Source organism: Amia ocellicauda, chromosome 16, assembly GCF_036373705.1.
Source record: "Amia ocellicauda isolate fAmiCal2 chromosome 16, fAmiCal2.hap1, whole genome shotgun sequence".
Lineage (NCBI taxonomy): Eukaryota > Metazoa > Chordata > Actinopteri > Amiiformes > Amiidae > Amia > Amia ocellicauda.
The window spans coordinates 17445339-17465713 of NC_089865.1; the positions used below are offsets into that span (position 1 = coordinate 17445339).

Below are 20375 nucleotides of genomic sequence, written 5' to 3' on the forward strand. Positions count from 1 at the left end.
TAAGTATCTGAAGTGATTGGAACCTTTTTGTAATGATAATAATGAGGAGGGGATGCAACATGTATAGCACTTTTGGATTATTGGATTGAGGGGTTCTTGATGAGATTTGTATCCTTTTCACTTTGAAGTGTCATTATAGACAGCTAGATATCAAGACTCACTGGTCTGCAGCTTTTAATATAGAGTTCACTCACTCCAGGACAGATCATTGGAAGACACAAGCAGTGATGAGGCCTATCTCTACTGAAAGTGTAGAAATTGAGACTGCTGCTCTAATTTACATGTTTTTCTTTTCTTCTTCTCACTAGCTCCATCTGATCGCCCTCAACGCCCCACAAGGTGGCAACATGCGAGGCATTCGTGGGGCCGACTTCCTGTGCTTCCAGCAGGCCCGGGCTGTGGGGCTCACTGGCACCTTCCGTGCCTTCCTCTCGTCCAAGCTGCAGGACCTCTACAGCATAGTGCGGAGAGCCGACAGGAACACCCTGCCCATCGTCAACCTCAGGGTGGGCATCTCTCTTCTCCAGCCATGTATTTAGTCGGGAAGGAAGTTTCCAAGTACAGACTGTTCACACTTTGTGAATCTCATACTGGTCCTCACAATTGTTCAGTGTCTGCCTCCACCCTTGTACACAAATAAATATGTAACCGTTTCCTATTAATACCAGAGCACCACTCTGAAAAAAGTGGTTATTCAGCCTTACCAAAATACATCCACACTTAATGATATGCAAATTTGATGCACACAGTCAAGTTACAACTTATGGATGAGTGTGTCTTCCATTTTGTGGTTTTATTGTAATTTTATTCTAAAAAGGTTGCTTGAGAGGTTATATGCAAGGGGCCTACACATCAAATAGTGTAAAGAAAAACTCAAAATGGCATTTGAACAATTTGAGATCATACTGAAAACAAATTCATATCTGGTCGTGATATGGGTTAGTGTTATTAAAGGAAATAGAATCCACAAAGCTTCTCGATATTCCCTTTGTTCACTGCCAGTGTGTCGCTCTTTGCTCTCCAGGATCAAGTGTTGTTCGACAGCTGGGAGTCCCTATTCAGTGGCTCAGAAGGTCAGATGAAAGCCAATGCGCCGCTCTACTCCTTCGATGGCAGAGACATCCTCAGAGACAGTGCATGGTGAGTCCAGCTGGGTCCGACTGACGCATTGCTATTGTCAGGTACTTAAGTTGACTTATTGTAGGTGTACTGGAGAAGTTCCTCGCAAGCAAGATTCCCTGTATTGCCAATTCTTCCAGAGCAGCAGAATGAGACGTTAATAACAGGCGGTATATTTTGATCAATTTCATTTTTTATTATTGGATTGAATTGGTAGAGCTGTGATTAGAAGGTCCCACCTGGATGAACAGAGGTGAATTCAATCTTCTGTATGAAGAGTATTGCAAATGCATGTGACCCCACGTCAAATAAAATCTGAATAAAATATAATGTATACTTGGGACTCCCTTCAAGTGCACCCACCACTGTAGTGAAGATGACTTTTCTGTTTCTCTGTCGTCTGTGTGACTTCAAGGCCGGAAAAGATGGTCTGGCATGGCTCGAACACCAAGGGCCACCGGCTGACGGACAATTACTGCGAGACGTGGCGGACGGCAGACCATGCGGTGACGGGCTTCGCCTCCTCCCTGCAGGCGGGCCGTCTCCTCCAGCAGAGGCCCAGCAGCTGCTCTAGTTCCTACATCGTCCTGTGCATTGAGAACAGCTACATCACACAGTCCAAAAAATAAGCCCCACTCACCCCCCAGCAAAGCCTGTTACAGCTGACAATGCACAGACCCCCCCACCCAACCACCAGGTCTGTCACTCCTGCCTCACAGAGCAGTTGTCGTCTTCTCCTCCCCTCCGTAATGCCAAAGAGATGGGTCTAACCAAGAGGTGATTGCTCTCTTCTTAGGGCATTGGCACATATTTCTTAAGAGGGGTGAACCGAGAGAAGAAAAGCTAACTTTGGCAATGTGTATTTGTATCCGTTTCAATTTTGTATATGGAATGATTGTTTTTATTTTGTTGTTGTTTTTGTTGATTTTGTTTTGTCTTTTATTTGATATATTTAACCAATTTTAGCTATATATTTTTTGTATAACACTTTTTTTTTCTTTTTTAAATAAATTCCATCAAAGGACTGTGGGATATTGAGGGTTACAGACACCTACAGAAAATATTTTTCAGAATAATAATTAAAAGATATTTATTTTGAAATTGAAATAATGAACAAATATTGGAAAACAAAATTGGGAAATTATTTTTTTTATATATAATGATGCAATATAAGTTTAATAAAAAGGCACCTTTCAAAATATCTTTCAATCTGCTACAGGCAACATTTGCTTTTATACCACAGCTAGAAAAACAAACGGAAAAGAAATGTGTATTAATAAGACAACTGAACCTCTTAATAGAAAATGTACATTAAATGGGACTGGATTTTTGAGAAAAGAGAAATGTAGTGGTTTTGTAGTAGGGCAGTATGTATGTATGTCCCAAAATGATTTTTATACAAGAAAAAAAATGCAAATAAAGCTTTCACACAAAAAAAAATGTACTGGTAGCAAACAACAGAATTGTTTGTCCGCGTAAACTTCTGAACGTATGACAAAAAAATAAACTTAAATATCTCATACACAAACAAATGTAGGTGATGTGTTTGATGGAAGGGTGATTTTCTAGCAACTGTTATAATCAAAACATTTAAATGTTTGTTTCAATGGTGCTATGTTCCTTATAAGCCACTGCTGTGAAGATGGATTCAGAAAACCAGAAATGTATTTTATGAAGACACTTTGTATTATTCCTTTGTGTTTCTTTCCCTGACTAAGACTGACTGCTGTAGTGCTACTGATAATATATCAAGGCAGAACCAATATAAACCTGTGGATTTCTGTTCTGACTTGTTTTGTAACCAGTATGTGCTGTAAAATTTCTCCAAGGCACTGAATAAATTCATTTTTTGTCTTTCAATGTTGCTATTATTGCAGAATTATTACTGATATGTACCAGAATTCAAGACTCTCCAAAGATACAGGGAGTGAAAAAGGTGTTTTGTTTTGGTTATTCATATTTGACAAGAAAAGTAATCAGTCAGACTTGCTTTCAGTTTCAACCAAGCCTTGAAATGGATTATTCAACAAAGACCACAATATATTGTGTTCTCTATGTATAATTCAAATTCCACCATAGGTTACAAAAATGTGAATACAGTTAGGCTATGGCCTTTGTAATTTCTGGACATATGAATAGTACTTATTTTGCTGGTTTTGCTGCAGTACAGTAGAAATCAACTGCTTATCCATTTGCTTTGTGAACAGTGAAATTAAGAGAACTGATTTAAAGAGGTATGTACTTATTTGTACCATTGAGTGAACATTGTACTAGTTATGATGACTAATGTTACTCCGTATAAACAGATCTACAAACTAAGATCACATAATACGTTTGAACAAAATGTTTTTCACACCCATCTGACAAATGAACAACACAAAACTTGTATTTTAATAATTTAAAAAAAGAACTTTATTTGTAAATTTCACTATAAATTGAATTTGAAATAATTCAGTGTGTCATCAATTTACATTCAGGTGTTTATATATAGTAAGAAAATTGTACACAATGGAGTGATATTACCTGGCATTACTCATATGAAATAGTCTGCATAGATTACAGCTGTTCATCATTAGCAAAACACAGAAATGCAAAGAAAGTTGTCATGATGCATGTAAAGAACAGTCAGGTTACAAATGCAAGGGAACTTTTTATAAATGGTTAGGAGAAAGTACTGAGGGAAATGTATTGTCACTGAAGATGAGCATAAACCATTGCTTTTCAGATCCTTCGATTCACTGACAGAAAATGCATCATAATGGTATTAATACAGTAGTTTCTGCAGCTGCATTTCAGGTAATTTAAAGACCATATTCCAGCTTTCCTGTTCCATAATTTCACTTATTTCTCGCTGCCTTTACTATTAGACATATTAGTGATTCAGCATTTATTTTTTTCTGCACTGCTGTTTTCCAGTCCCAGTACAGCCAGCTCAAAGCTAAACAACATGTGACACAAAAATACTGCACAGGGAAATTAGCAATGCTACCCAAGTGAGATTTCAAGTGATTTTATGACTCTTGGTAAAGTTGATCAGTGGCAGACCTGCTTAAAACCTATACACCAATCTGAGAATCCACACCTCGAAATCACTAAATCAAACCCAATGTACAAAAGTGTAAAGATCAGGTTTATATCGCATGGTAACATAAGCTGAAGTCCGAGTTGAAACTTTACAAAAGGCAGTATTGTATATCTTTACACTGTACACTTAAAAATCTATTTGAAAAGTTATATAACAAAATGTTCACACATTGAATTCTTAGAGGTCATACAATAAAATTCTCATGTAAAATTGAGGTCTAACTACAGAAAGCTACAGCATACAAAAAGTTCCTCTTTCAAGCTTAAATAATAAGCAGACACATGAACTCTTGCCTCTAGGTTTCACATTTCTGTCGAATTGCCATGATACACAGAAGCCAGAGTGTTTTTTTTGTTGTACTTCACATCAGTGCAATGTTCAATTTACTTTTCCCCATCGCCTTGCATTTTTATTAAATGTGTTTTAAGAAACTGATGTAAATGTCTGTTTGAATATAATTAATTATCTCTTCATCAGTAATGGTTTAGGGATACACGAAACCTTGACATTGTTTTCTAGGAGGTCACTTTCTGTGATCATGACATTCAAGCAGACCAAAGAATTTCAAGTTTCTATGACAAAAGATCAGTAACAATAATGATTAAAAAGAGTTACATTCTGCTTTATGCAGATAATCTATATATTTTTAATGGCAACTGATATACGTAATAAATATACGTAAACTGAAATTTAGGTTCGGGGGAAATTAGAAGTAATTATTACTAACTAATTTCTAATGCAAGCTTTCCATTGGTGGCAACAACAAATAAAATACTTAGGATCTGAGTTCAAATTTTGTGTTTGTTCTCAGCCTTAATATATTTATTTGACTTATTCAAAACGATTAGCAGTATATTACACCTGAAAACAGACAACTATTATTTTGGGTTCCTATGATTTCCTATGAGTTTTTTCTGTTGAGAAGATCTTTGAAGTTCACTTTTAGACATAAGTGAACTATAAACAGAAAGCAGGCTTGTAAACTGATGACTGATTACTTGGTCTGTTTTCTTTTTTTCCAATTCAAGGTGCTAGATTATTCTCAACATGCTCTACCCAACAGAGAAACTGTCAAGTAACTGAAGTATGGACCCCTGCTTCAGGTAGGTGTGTGTCACAATATAAACACTGACAAAATGACATGGAATGATCATTTACTTGGTATCATACGTAGTTAATATAATGGTACAACCCTTCTATATTTATATATAAATGCAGGAAACATCCCAAACATCTAAGATTTGTTTTCTTTTTTTAATTTTCAAATGTAATTTACTTTGTGTCTGATATGTGTTTTTGTTTTGTTTTAATTATATAAAATGAACACTGAATACTAACTCATCTGGATAAGTAGTTTTTCCTAAATCACACATCATCCAAAATGTGTGTTGTCAAGCATTTGCTTCTTTCAGACTTTAAGTTCTTTAATATCGAATGGCAGATTAATGTGACTCTCCATGCTAACAGCTGGCTCTCAGACTGCTAGTAAACCACAGCTGTTGTACAGAAAGCACTGTCCATTTGCAAGGCCACCCAATGTTGTCGATTGCCATTTGACGCCAGCTATGACACAACCCAGATTTGAACTAGCTATATCTAGACACCCTGGCTCCGACTGGGTGGGAGTACCAGTTGTCCCACAGGGGTGTCCCCCTAAAGCTGAACTTAAGATACTTTTCTCTGCAAATACTCGCTAATGTGTCTGTAGGTGTACCTTAAACACAAACTGACAAATGTTGTCTAAAACTGATTTTAACGATTATCTGAATGTGTCTGATTGTCTGGTATTTCTGGCCCCTTGAAAGCTGCCATTCATTCACCAAGGAATAGAAAAATTACATATGACAGGAGCCAACAGCGTACAGATGAACAGCAATAAAATGGGGCTGACTTCAACCCCACACCTCCATAAAAACATCCGACTTCTGATACCGTTCATGTTGAAATGTTGCATTACTCTTTGCGGATATATTTATTTAAAACTTATTTTTCAGACCCCTTTCCACCTTTTAAACAGCATCAGTCAAAACCCTCAATTAAAAGATGTTCCAACAATGCTGCTCTCCCACTAGCTAACCTTACTCAAATAACTATGTCATATATGTGGATTTGTGTAAAATGTTAACCTGTTGATTAAGGTCCATAGGAGATGTATTAATACTGGTCCCCACTGTTTTATGTATATTAAACTAATATACATTCAACGTATATTCTGCTTTGAAGAAAGGAAAGTCTATGCAGTAGAGAGCATAGTTTCATTACCTTCATACAAATGGGGAGGAAAGTATTTATTTATTTTTTCAAATCAATTAAGGTCCATAGGCCAGAGTAATCAAGTACTCTTTAAGTTTATATTTATCTTGATCTAGCATGAATTAATTATTTCTAAGGGGAATATTTTTATTAATGTTACTTTGAATAGATTTTTTATAGCTTTTATATAACAACACTTACAATATCCTTTTGTGTCCAATCATTATGATCCAGCATTATAGATTCAGCATAATATTCTGATTTCATAAACTACACATCCTGCATATTATTCAGTGCACAACAAATACAACAAAATAAACTATAGTAACAAGTATAGGAAACGTTAACAAGTCATTAACCTTAGGGGTCCATAACAGATTCACAGTATTGGGTGTTATTAAAAAGCAGTGCTTTATAGTTTCTTGTGAATTTAAATGTCTTCATTTTGTTCTGGATGAACATATACTAATATGTAATGTAAAAATACATTAATTAATGTGCAGTGTTTTTATAGATTAGATATTTTATGCTGTTTTGTGAAACATTTTTAAAGATAGCAGTATTTAAGGCCTCACTATGACCTTTCATGACTCACCCATGAAAAAATAGACTAAAACCAACAATCTCAGACCGAGGCACCACAACAAGAACCTTGTGCTTAAGGTAACTGTTTGTTTGTATTTTGGGCTTTGGTTGGAGGGAAACAGCTTTCTGAATAAGTCCAATTCCTGCTTGTATCTCTCTGTTTCACTTATTTTCATACGGACACTCAGACCTTAACACTGCAGCCATTGGCCAGTCTGTCTACTTCAGGGATGTCAGTCTGAGTACTACGCAACTCGGTGGCTCCATTCTCCTCCGTACTGCCGTCTCCTCTCTCATTGCGGAAATGCTTTATGATGACATAGGCCGCACTTCCGAAGTAAGCGATGGTCAGCAGCGTGAAGTAACCGAAGTAAACCAGAAACTGTAAAGAAAGCAGCACCAAATAAATTACAGTCCTTGCATAACATGCTTATATGCAAACTAAAACCACAGAATATAATTGTATCAAGCAGAAACTCTGATAACCTTTACATCACAATGAAATATAGAGTATTATTTACATTCATGATATACAATTATCTTTAAACATCATGTATCGTTTTTCTATTCTGTATTTGTGATCACAGGTGGCAGTGTTGTTCCTTGAGCATGTTTGCACAACAGTTATGACACCCCTTGGCACTGGAATTCTGTGTTGCGCAAGTTCTTTAAAACAGTCGAAATGTCAACAACATTAGTATCTGCTTTTGAGAAAGGAATGTAAATGCCTACAATTAAATGTTTGTTTTGTTTAAATGTTGAATCTCCTTATAAAAGTAACATATTCAAATAGCAATTTCCTTTAATAAGTAACATGGAGAAGTTCTACAGATATTATGAAGCAGTATTTCACACTTCACAGGACCTCATAAGGGACAGTAAAATCGGTTTACCTGGCTGTGTACTGCCATGCCCAGGCCTCTCTTGTCTGAAACGATGATTGTGATAATGGTTTTGAGAATGGTGCTTAGAAAAGTGTTAACTCCAAAAACCAAGGCACACAGTTCTTTTGTTAGGGATGAAGCAATCTGGAAACTGGAGGGGAAAAAAGGGAAGAGAAAAAAACATGACATAGTGCCTATGACTTTGGGTAACTTAATGTGAAATCGATAATGTTTTCCATCTTTTATAATCATGGTTGAAACAAAAAAATGAGGTACTTTCTTATATTTGTATTTAATTTAAAATGGGCCATTGAATGCAGGGAGATAACATATGAAGCCAAATAACCTTCATAACCGTGAAATGCAATACACACAAAAATGTTATATTTAACTTTGAGTAACCAAAGTTAAATTATAACTCCAAATGATTGTGTAATGTCCTTGGTAGCAATATATATACAGATTTTGCATCGATATTCAAAGACACTCAGAGAATTGTATGTGCCTGGAATAAACTGTCAAGTCATGTTGTTGCTACTAAACTGGGATTTGTCATGATAACAGGATGATATTGTATCACTTTTAACTGTTAAAGTATACAGCAAGGACTGACAATATATGATGAATGTCATAATATATACATTTATTTTTTCACTCTACGTGGCCTGTATTTCGTCAGTGTTATTGACAACATGTCTTTCACATGATACCCTCCTGTCCAGTTTGAGGTTTTAAGGCCATACTCACATGGCAATAGGCACAAGGAACTGGTAGGAGCTTCTGAAGAGGGCGTACGCCACGTAGCACACCCAGATGTTGGACGTGGTGGTCATGAGCAGCAGCAGGGCGGCCTGGATCCCAGTTATAATGCCAATCACAAGCTCTGACCATAACTTCCAGCGGATCTTCACAAACCCTGCTGCGAATGACACAATGGCACCTGAGGAAACACACAGACCATCCTCACCACCAAACTAACAACACATGATTCCCTATCCAAGAAATAACTATTACAAAAGACCTATAACATAGGTCTGGTCAGTGAACCAATATACAATGTAATACAAGATTCAACAAGAATCCAGCTCATGGTAGTTTCTAGTTGCTAGGCTCAGGATTGTTTATAATGTTGCTTACATTCACAGACTGAAAAAACAAATAATGAAAAGAAGCTTCAGTGAATCCTAATCATCTGGACTGAATCTAAACTGGCTGTATATATACCCTAATACAGTTCTAACTATATGTGTAAGTCAATAAAATTGCTCCTTTACTTTGTTTGCACCCCTGAGCAATTAATTGTCTGCCAGTGTTAATTAGCTTTCTTCTACAAATGTAGGGAGTTTGGATACATGCTGTTTGAAGCTAAGTCAAATAGAAATGATTACGAGAGAGCTTGCCACAATTGCCTCTAAGGGTTTAATTATTTTGTACGTTGGTGGATAATGTTTTTTGTTTTGGCTTTAGTTTTCATTGATGTAAATGTGTTTCTAAAGTAGATTACTAAAGAAACTAATCCAGGCTCAACATGTCTTCTCCTGAAGTTATTTTATTGGTTACTTGTATGTGTTTAAGGACTGATACTTTAGGATTCCCATAATTTTTTGTTGGTATGAAGGTGTGCACTCAAGGCATTATTTTTAAAGCTGACGTTGACTTAAACAGCAGCACGTTTGGTTGTTGCAAGTACCTTGGGGACTTGTCAACTGGAGGTAATACTGACTATCAGATATATTCACTGAAATACAAAATAAAGTTTACAGCATATTTTTTTCCTCCCTGATATTCTGGCAGAATGATGTTTGAAGATCTGAGAGGTTGTTCTTTCTTCACTCACCTAGCAGAGTCGAGGCCGCATCCACTCCCCCATTATAAACTTTTCTGTTCTCAACCCCTGGGTAGACTTCATTCCAAAGTATGTGAACATAGTAGACCATCAGGTAGTAGCCTGCCGAGTTGAAGATCCACCAGAGGCTCCAGAGACGCAGCTGGGGCATCTTCACCACATGCAGGAGCTCCTTCAGCATCTGGATGAACACAGAGTTCCTCCAGCCCGACACCGGCGCCGCAGGGATGGGCAAGGGGCCGCCTGGGTTCATCTTGTCCAGCTCATCTAAGGCGGCCTTTTCCTTTGCCACCCTGTTGAAGAACAGGCTGCTCTTAGGCCATGGCAGGCAGATGGACAGGCATAAGCCAAAGATCACGAAGCCCAGGGAGATCTTGCAGAGGGTGGAGTAGTCGACGCCACCCACGGAGAAGCAGAGCTGGCCCAGGACTGAGCTGGTGAACACTCCCATGAGCACTGAGGACCGCGAGTAGCTGGCCACTCTCTGGTACAGGGCTGGCGTGACCAAGGAGAAGATGTATGAAGAGTAGGCCACCCGGGCCGCCATAGTGATGCCATAGAAGAACTCCATGAACTGCATCTGCAGCAGGCTGGTGCCCAAGAGCAAGATGAGCCAGATGGAGATGTGACTGAGACTCTGCAGGATGAGGACCGGCTTGTAGCGCACATAGTCCGTCAGCAAGAACACGGGCACCAGAACAGCCATGTAGGAGTAGGAGAGCACGGGAGTGATCTCATTGGTCACCTGTAGCAAGACATGAGAAGAGCATGCTGGGAAGGATGGACCTAGTGGTTAGGCCTAACTCTTTGCATGGCAGGACAATTTGAAGGCAACAGTGTTATGCAGTAGATCTTATTTGGCAGAAGTTTGTGAAACAAGGCAATGAACCTTGCTGTCCTTTCTTGGATTTAGGATCTTAATTGTGATTCTGTTAATTGTGGAATATTGACACTGAACCAAAGGTCATATCTGTGTTTGATTTGGTATAAAGTAATTAAAGACCATTAGTTTAAAAAAAAAAAAACACTAAACTCATTCACCAGGATTTTTTTGAAGCGATGAAGTTTCACAGAGTGGTGTCATAGATTAGGTAAATCTGTGCTGGTAAGAAAAAAAATGACAAAATGTATTTGGAGATGATATAATACATCTTCACATGCATACATCCAAGGTCTTTTACAAACAGCAAAGTACTACCCCCTTTAAAGTTACACATTAAGTCTATTTTTGTCCTCCCACAAAAGTTACATGAATTAATCTGTTGTTTTGTGGGACAGAGCATAAAGAGAACACAGAAAAAGTATAGTTTGCCAACTGTAAACACCACCATTATCATAAGACTACTTTATTTCAAATCACTTCAAGATTTAAGACGTTTAGCTTATATTTTTGTTGTTTTATAATTAAAATTGTGACAATAAATGTGTTGCACAACATTATTTTTCATAATGCTTATGAAATATCGGAGCTGAAAAGCAACAGATCTTATAAAAAAAAACAAAAAAAAATGTCTTCAGATTAGTCCTGCTGCTATTTTGGTACTGGAAACTAATTTCTAACTCTAATAAACAGACTTGGCAGAATTAATTAAAATTAATATTTCTTTTTAAAACTGTTTTCACTTTACTAGTTTGCTTTTTTTTATACTTGCAAAGTTCATTTCCAAACAAGACTCCAAATTTAGATTTCAACCAATATATTTTTTTTCCATGACCTTATATAAAATAAGTTATTGGTTCTGCTAATGTTGAACAAACCATTTATGTAAATGAATACATGAAATCAAGCTACATGGTAAAATAGCTCAAGAACTCTCCTGGGTTTTTTAACCTGTCCTCTACTTTTTATACTTTTTAAACAAAATGAAATATTTAATATGTTCAATGTTTCACAGATATAGTGCTACATCCTTTGTTTTCAAGGTTGTATTTGTCAGTTTTTTTTTGTGGCGCAGTTTCCTGTGTGAAAGTGATTGCATATTAAGGGAAATGTATGATTTCTTAGGGTTGTAGTCCCTCTCTCTGTCTCTCAGAACTGTATATCATACACTGGTATAATTACTGACTTTCTTGTGAACCAAGAACACTTACAGATTTGTTGTTGTTTTTAAATCTCCTAATATCCAGTGAAATGTAAACCAGTTATACTCAAGCAGCATATTACAGTTTACATATCTAGTACATTCAGTTTACCAATAGAATACTTTTACCAATAGTTTGTTCCTCTGCTGTTTTAAAAATACACAAATATTTTTGGGACATACAAAAGCAATCAGGAAACGAGTCTAGTCTTTTCAGAAGGTTGCTTTCTGGTTTATGGAGACTGCCAATCCATTTTTTATGTTTATGTTCGAAGGCACAATCACCTCAGCTAAGGTGGTTACACCACCAATGACCCAGTTAGGAAGAATGTGAACTTTCACCCCATTCGACTGGCAGGCGATCCCTCCAACTGCTAAGGTATTGTTATTGTGTGCTTAACTTAAGCACTAATTGCTGATGGTGTAGTGAAATCTTGGCCTGGAAATCACTGATTAGGAAAACAAGACTGTAAGCGTTTTGTTTATTTGAAATCGTTCATATCATTAATAAAAGAAAACAGGTTATCTACAGTTACTCCCCTTGAGTTTATTGCTCAATGTTCTCATATTCTTGCTAATATTAAACTCTACAGCTTTCCTGTATGTCTTCTGTGACTTAAAGAACAAAATACATACTTTTTTGTTACCATTTCTTTTACAACTTGAAGATGGGCTATCGTATTAAAAAAAATAATGATTTGGCAACTTAGCACTCAACACACTATTACTTTTAGATAATACATTTTAAAACGTCATAATTACAGATATTGTACAAATATTATCAGTGTACCAAATAAATCGGTGGAAATACAGTGCAGTCAGATAAGGAACCTGCATACATAAACTATTAAGAAGGAGACATTTGTGACAATTAACTGTACTTTTCATGCAGGTAAAAGTCTGCCAGAGTCTTAATAAGTGCACAGCAAAGGCAGTCCAATCAATTGCACAAATGCTGATTTACACCGTAATTCAAATTTCAGTCCTGCATGCTTCCTCCATGCTTCTTCCGATTTATAGTGCTGTTGAAAAGGACAAATTATCAAGCTTGTCACCATCTTCACACTGATTCACGGTCAATCTTATAATGTACGTTGCACCTCTTTAATTGGATAGCAATCTCAGGAAGGCACTTATTGGCCAGATTCCCTGTGGTGAGCACAATGTGACAGATGGGAGTATGTTTTTATTATCCCATAGGTTGAAGACTGGGGCACAAATTAAGCAAGGCGATGACAGAAAAGGATTCTCAAGGTAACGGTAAAATCTGTTTTTATGTGGCCAAACTGCTCCTTCAGGTAAAGGCTGAACAAAGTGAATTAATAAATAAGACTCTATCAGATTGTACACTTACTAGTATTTACAAAACAAATGAACTAGAGTGAGGAGGTAGAGAGGTTAAGTTGATGCGGAAAATACTTTTTATACAGGTGCCTGTGGAAAGACTGGAGCTTTAATTTTATATTTTGGAGACAGCAATCAATCATTTCTAAAGTCTTTAGGATCGCTGTAGCACATTTAAAGTGTGGAGTTGTTATGTAATGTTGAATGAGACATTGGCCTACCCACGAATCGCAAATTACCAACTTGTATTGCATTATTATTTTTAAGGAACAGATATTAAAAAGTAGATATTAAACTCCTGCTCACCTCTTGTTTGGTGAAGTTCTTCTCTGAGCTCAGTAAGAGGGGAGTAATGAAGGGCTCTCCAGGTTTCATCTGAACCATGAACCCATAGAAACACAGGTAGATGACCGACCAGTTCCAGGTGTGCGGCTCCTTGGCCTGGTCTGCCGGTGGGGCCTCCTCCTCCTCCTTCTCCATTTCTTCTTTTTCAGTCATTGCCTCGACCATGCCTGAGCGCCTTGCAATGTGGCAGCCCTGCTTGTTGCTCTCTCTGGGTTTTTAATTTTTTTTATTTATTTTTTATTATTTTTTCAGGACATTCTGATTAACAGTTTTATTATGTATACTACCTTACAGTAAGCTTATACCAAGCCTGGATTAGAAAAATAAAAGCCTGGCTTTAAAATATATATATTTTAAAGTGTCCAAGTTGAATTCTTCACACTCAATTAAGACACTGAGTTCCTGTTGGTAGTGAAATCCTGGTTTCCATCTTTCTGAAAGGACAGGGACTAGTGTGTTCAGGTCAAGATGTCCTTTCTTCGGCTTCTATTTGAAATATAAATTAGATTCCTTACTTGTCAAAATTGTAACGCCACACAGTAGTGATGTTAAAAATGAATGAGGGGATTGGACAGGAGACTGTCATTGCGCAAAAAAGAAAATCTACACTGATTAATGTGGTTAAGTTGGTACATTCTGCTATATAGTATCAAAATGGTATAATTTGGGCCTTTATTAACTTTCACATATATTTGATGACTGGCATTGCTGCTGTATCTGTAAAAACAAAGCAAAAAGCATTTTGCAGTGTATTCATCCTATTACGTTTTTACAAAGAGTGCATATTCAGGTTTATCACATAATGGTCTCACAAGATTTAAAAGTGTCTCACAATGCCCTGTTGCCTGAACCAGTTTCCTTTCCTCCTGTTGTACTGCAATAGTACCAGTGTGAAAAAGACTGCTACATACTTGTTTCACATACATAGCTACATAAGTTTCACTTCAAATGCCATTTGTAATGTAAGTTACACCTCTGTATCCAATGTGTAACCGTTGGAAAACGTTTAACAAATACGTTACCAAAAAGTTGAGCTTCGAACTGACTTCCTTAACAACAGGGCAATCATGTGGAGAGTCAACTTCAATTTTTAGCAAAGCATTTACATAGCACATCCAAATCAGATGTTTCATCATGCAATCTGATTAGCAAATCTATCTGCGGCACTCTGTGGAGAGCCTGTGAGATTTTTGTAAGTAAACTGCACTGTATTATTGCACTTGGACAAGGGCGTCTGCTAATAAATAAATAATAATAATAAAAATAGTAATAAAAATTACGTATAAGAAACTGTCTTATTTGACCAGCTTAATAGATCTAAATGGACCGTTACAGGCTGATGATGATGATATACATACAGAGAGCGAGAGAGAGAGAGAGAGAGAAGAACATTTCATATCTATATTTCTGTATCACTGATTAATTGTATTGTGCACTTTCAAACTTATTAAGACAGTTTTTGTAATGTGGTGCTGACTGTGGTTACATTGCTCACACTCAATTTATAATTCAAGATTACATGACTGTTTGTTCTGCACGTGTCAAATTTAATGCCTTAATGAGACGTAGTAACAATTACAGCAATACATTATGCTATTTTATTCCAGTAGAAATGAAAATTATTGTACATGTATAGTTGTTATAGTTATAGTTAGTAAACATTACACAGAAGAACACTATGTCTTTAAGTAAATATGGATGTATGTTATTGAGTATCTTTAAATTGTAATTTTGTATTTGTTCAATGGTATAAAAAATGAAAATCCACTATTTTAATTAAAGTAATTCTAGTAATAAATTGCATTAACAAGTAAAGGTTATTTTGACTCACTTTATACCCTTGCAATGTTGTAGTTTATTTTAGGAACATATCTGAAACAGGGTAAGAGACGACCAAGACAAGGACCTCTCTGTAGCATGACAGATAATTTTGGAAACTGTCTATAATTATATATTATTTTGTGTAAAGCACTGTGATATTGTTTTCAGATCTTGTAAGATTCTTCATGTATCAAAATCCATAAAGCACATTCTACACAAAGTGGTAAATTCTTTTCAATCACTCTCTGGCTTGGCCCACGACTTAAGTCTCTCTGCCAGTGCCAAATTATGCCAACCATTTCTGACATTCAAATTGTTTTCATAAGAACATTAACGACATACTGCGTTCAAATCAAAATTATAAATCCCTTAATTCTGACTGCTTTTGTTTGAAGTTTAAGATTGCACACTTGTGGATCATATGTTACAATCTTCCCTTCCCATTGACAATTACCACAACGTGCATTTATAAGAAAGCACGATCAGTTAAAACAAATGTATGAAATAAACCTTTTGAGATATTTATCATTCATTTTATGAATTACACATTCTGTCCAAAATTGCACCTGTCCCTTACAAAGATGTCTTTTTAGTCTACAAACCGTACTTTGTTTTTCATTACAGAACCATCTTGGATCCCTTCTCCGCTATGTCCAGTAATAAATTAGTACGAAAATACAAATAAATGAATATGAGATCACACTATAGCTGACACTATACATTGTTTTTAGTTTATTTATACCATAATTATAATCATGCATTTTATATTTTTGATTGAAGACTGTTGAAACAACATGTGACAATGGGTGGGTCATGTGTTTTAGGCCCAGAAGGGGTCTGCGTGAAGTTGATGTACAAGATCATGCTTTGTTTTAGGGTCAGAGGAGGCAGTGGAAGGCTGATACTTTCGGATATTTGAACATGTGAAAGGGGAGCTCTGTGTGGAATGCAAGTCTTAAAGCTAGCAGGACAAGAGTTCAAATTGAGGTTATGGTGCTGTCTTCTGAGAATATGTTGTTTGTCCAGTTTTAGTGCCAGAGGGGGCCACATGAATTTGATAATCAAGTTCTTGGACAACATAGAAGTATTTGTCCTTAAAGCTTTAAGGCCATATGTTAAAATCCTGGTTCAGTTGCTGTCATTTTAAATTCTTCTTTCTGTAGCACCTCTCTTTTGAATATATATTGTCTGTATTCTGTTTCAGTGCCTGAGGAGACAGTGTGAGGTGAACACACCAGCTCTCCAAATAAGTAAAAGGGTAGTGATTTGTGACTTACCACATAGAGTGACTCCCTTCAGGTTGCCAGAGCCAGGGTTCAAAGTCTGTTAGAGCTTCTGTCTTCTGAAAATATATAAGTTGTGTTTTGTTTTAGTAGCGGAGGGGGGGCCATGTAAGGTTGGTATACCAGATCTTTGAGCAAATCACAGGTGCGTGCTTTGCGATTCACTGCATTTAGTGCTGGCCTTAGAATTAGCATCACATCAATTCAAATCTGGGTACAGCATTTGTGTCTGCTGTTTTAGTGCCAGAGAGGGTGTGAGGTTCATATACAAGATATTCAAGAAAGCAAGCAAGCATGTGGTTTTGGTTTTGGTCTGAAACCTAGCAGGATCTGGGTTCAAATCCTGGCGTAGTATTTGTCTTCTATAAATCTGTTGTCTGTGCAATGTTTTGGTTCAAATCCTGGTGGAGCACCACAGAGTGCAGGTCTTGAAGCTGCAGGACCCAGGTGCAAATCCAGGCTAATAAGTTTGCTGATGACTGAGGTAAGTACATTAATGGATATAATACGAACTAATGTTTAGTGAGAGAGGGGTAAGGGTAGGCTGGAGTGGGCCAGGGTAAGGTAGGGTAGCATGAGGGGTAGGTTAGTAGATCCTGTTAAAGGGAATACAAATTATTATTATTTTTTGTTCCCTTCTCCTCATTACTACCCCTCTCTCTTGACCCTAAAACAAAGTACTAGTACATGGTCAAGAGATTTTCAGAGGACAGGTGCTCCTTCAGGATTTGAACCCAGGTCCTGCTAGCTTCTAAACCCGTATGTCATGCAGTGAGCTACAAAGGACTAGACACTTCCACAATCAAGGATCTGGTATATCAACCTTACACTAAAACACACCACAAACATTGAATGTTATGAAAAAAAACTATATATATATATATAAGTATAAGTATAAGTCACTGTGTATGACCCAGCTATACACTTATTAATTAAAGCGTGAATTTATGAAAATAAACAAATAAAATGTTTTAAATTATTAAAATATCAAACATTAGCAAAATAAACTCAACAGTCGCGTTGCATAGATAGGTGGCATTGCAGGTTCTTTTAAAAAATCAGTTATGTTGAATATTTTAAAAACTAAATGATAAAAATCCAGTTAATCAAAAATCAAACTGCGCATGCTCCCTGCTGTCCGAATAAGTCCCTTTTCTTGAATACAGTGTTGACAACGGCAGATCCGTTTAGATACATTATTTTAATAAAAAAACTGAGAGAGAACATTAAAAGTAGCATCAAAGTATCATATTGTGCCAAAAACCGAAAGAGAATGACAGTAGGAGCCAGCAACTTCGGCAGATTAACATTACAATTTCAACAAATAGGGTAAGTTTATATGTTTTTTTGTATTATTATTAATGTATCACATTTATGAGCATTTAACTCATTGTCATGTTCGTTTTCGAGTTTATGAAGCCTATTCCGTTTACACTGTACACAGATATCTTTTAGCACGAATATTTCTGTAACCTCTCCCTGGGAAAAGCGATGTATAGCCGTGTAAGTTCAGCACCCCTCTTAACAGATTAGGTTTATACATGTTGATCTCCCCTCTTTGTGAACAGTGAGATAGTCTGCAACTCATAATGTCTTGAGTGCCCATGAAGTAGTAAAGACATCATATTTACCACAGCAAAAGTCATTTATTTCACTTAATTGGTTATACTGCAGAAACCGCCAATTAACGTCGCAAGACATCTGACACACCTAGGCTTCCGTAGCGTAGTTATTGTACTGAAATATTGTAACATTGAAATTAATAAAGAGTCAGTTATAATATTTTTAAAAAAGTTTTTCTTTAGGGAAAGAGATCAACCTGAAGCAACAGTACATCTACTTTAAGGTATCTATATATATATATATATATATATATATATATATATATATTGCATTGCTATATAATACTAGTATAGCTGCAAATGTAACAGTAGTCCGTTTCACATGAGGTTAATCATAGTTCTACTGTTTTATTTGTTATTGATTTTACGAAATGGACCTGATGTCCCGTTTTTAAGTCAGAGATGACAACCCAAGCATTTACACTGAATCATATTCTTGTTCCAAAAGTACAGCAGAACTGACCTGGCTGAGGTTATGTATGCATCTTTTTTGCATCCTTAAACTAAAAGCACGGAGGTATAAATAATAACCTTACCTCCGGTCGTTTTTGCGGTGGCTCTGCCACATTGCTCCATCGCTGAACCCAATCTGCTTTTTTAACCCGCGGAACTATACGAAATGTAGTTCTGTCAGTGGTCTGAAGCATGTGTCGTAAAGGGCCTCAAAAACCTCAAGTACCAGAATGCACTGCGAGCAAAAGTAGAACTATTTTCCGAATTTCTGGCTCCATTCCTCCTGCAAATGCCATCCTGTCTTTTTAGTTTTTCGTTAAAATAATGTACTGTTCGCATATTTAAAACTGGCATGAAATGAAGATAGACAGAAACATTGAATCCACACAGTAAACACCTCGCCGCTACCTCTGGGAAATGTAGTTCTCCGCCATTGTCGGGTACGTGTCCGAGTTGTCACATGCTTCTCTACAGCCTATCCGCAATTAATACAGTAGCTTAGTGTGTAGTGTGATTCAATTCCGGGGATTCATTAAAATCAGGTCATTAGTTAATGTTCAACAGAAATCGACAAGGCAGAGTCTGATCAAATACCGTCTGTGTTTTTCGATGTAAGTTTAGTGTGCTTTAACAACTTACCAAACATAAAGTAATATATATTCTTCCAGATATGTTGTACGAAACCCTAATGTTTAAGTCATGGTAACACGTTAAATCACTTTCTTTACATTTAATAATTTGTGCAACTCCAAATAGTACCCGTTTTTAGGTATATCAGAATATATAAACAACAACAGAAAGTAATTTGCCCAGCAATTCAATTACAGTAGTTTAATTTTCTCTGTAGTCTCACCACGAAAGCTGTTTTCTGAAAACCTTTGCAAGTAAAGCTTACCTTTGACTATTTTCAGGTTAAAGATGATCTCCGTATGTATAACATCCCGAGAAGCGGGAATGTGCATTGTATTTTTGTAGGTTTCTTTCACTGTTTAATGGGATGACAGGTTGGATTTTAAGCACTCTTGCATTTAAAATAGAAACGTTATCCAAGTTCATTGGGCCAGTCCAATACTGCGCACTGGAGCACAGCAGGCTGGGTGTATATCTCCACCAAGTGGCACAAACAGTCTTACAAGTTAAATCGTCTAAGTGTCTGTTTATTGCCATGACACAGTTTAAATTGTGTCATGACAATAAACAGACACTTGTAGAAAATATTAAGCTGGAACAGTTTTTCTTCGTTTTTTGTTGTCGTTTGTTTTAAATAATACCGTTTATTTACTTACAGTATTCTGAATATGTACAAAAAATAAAGTTTTATGTTTGTTAATTCTGGTGAATTTTTTTTTTTTAGTCAAGAATGTAGAAATGTAATAAAATGATCACACCTTTAAGTATTGTTTGCACTTGTTTTCTTTATTGTTAGCCAGCTTGCTCCTTTAAAAAAAATCTAGAACAGGTAGCCAAAGAAAACACAGCACAGTCTTATACACACTGGCCACTGTTCAGTTTGGCTAACATTTTCAGACAAAGCCTCATGTGAATACAGTACTGAGATTCAGGTCCTTCAGGTGTAAAATTCAGTTGCTTCCTGTTTTCTCATTAAATGTGATACATATTAGCACATGGGGTGAATATTAATGGTTATAATCAC

General features: G+C 36.6%; 2 protein-coding genes across 7 annotated transcripts in view; one reads left to right on the forward strand and one right to left on the reverse strand.

Annotated features, from left to right (window-relative positions):
- Positions 1-2979, forward strand: part of col18a1b (collagen type XVIII alpha 1 chain b) — a 92638-nt gene extending 89659 nt beyond the window's left edge. For all 3 annotated transcript variants that reach the window (XM_066687279.1, XM_066687277.1, XM_066687278.1), the window contains 3 exons: positions 309-506; positions 1025-1140; positions 1535-2979. In XM_066687279.1, coding sequence (XP_066543376.1) covers positions 309-506; positions 1025-1140; positions 1535-1748 — 528 coding nt within the window. In that variant the 3' untranslated portion in view covers positions 1749-2979. The remainder of the gene's footprint in view (positions 1-308; positions 507-1024; positions 1141-1534) is intronic.
- Positions 2980-6138: 3159 nt separating this feature from the next.
- On the reverse strand, positions 6139-19805 carry slc19a1 (solute carrier family 19 member 1). Of its 4 annotated transcripts, none has more exons than XM_066687281.1 (7): positions 19617-19805; positions 16641-16705; positions 13504-14259; positions 9764-10517; positions 8674-8866; positions 7936-8077; positions 6139-7424 (listed from the first exon to the last, which is right to left on the reverse strand). In XM_066687281.1, the coding sequence occupies exons 3-7, from the start codon at positions 13705-13707 to the stop codon at positions 7227-7229; spliced, it is 1491 nt and encodes a 496-aa protein (XP_066543378.1). In that variant the 5' UTR covers positions 13708-14259; positions 16641-16705; positions 19617-19805; the 3' UTR covers positions 6139-7226. The 4 variants fall into 4 exon arrangements, with proteins under 4 accessions (XP_066543378.1, XP_066543380.1, XP_066543377.1 ...); XM_066687283.1 differs by lacking the exon at positions 19617-19805 and adding an exon at positions 18805-18938 and having other exon boundaries at positions 8674-8845; XM_066687280.1 differs by lacking the exon at positions 19617-19805 and adding an exon at positions 18805-18937.
- Between the last annotated feature and the right edge of the window lie 570 nt (positions 19806-20375).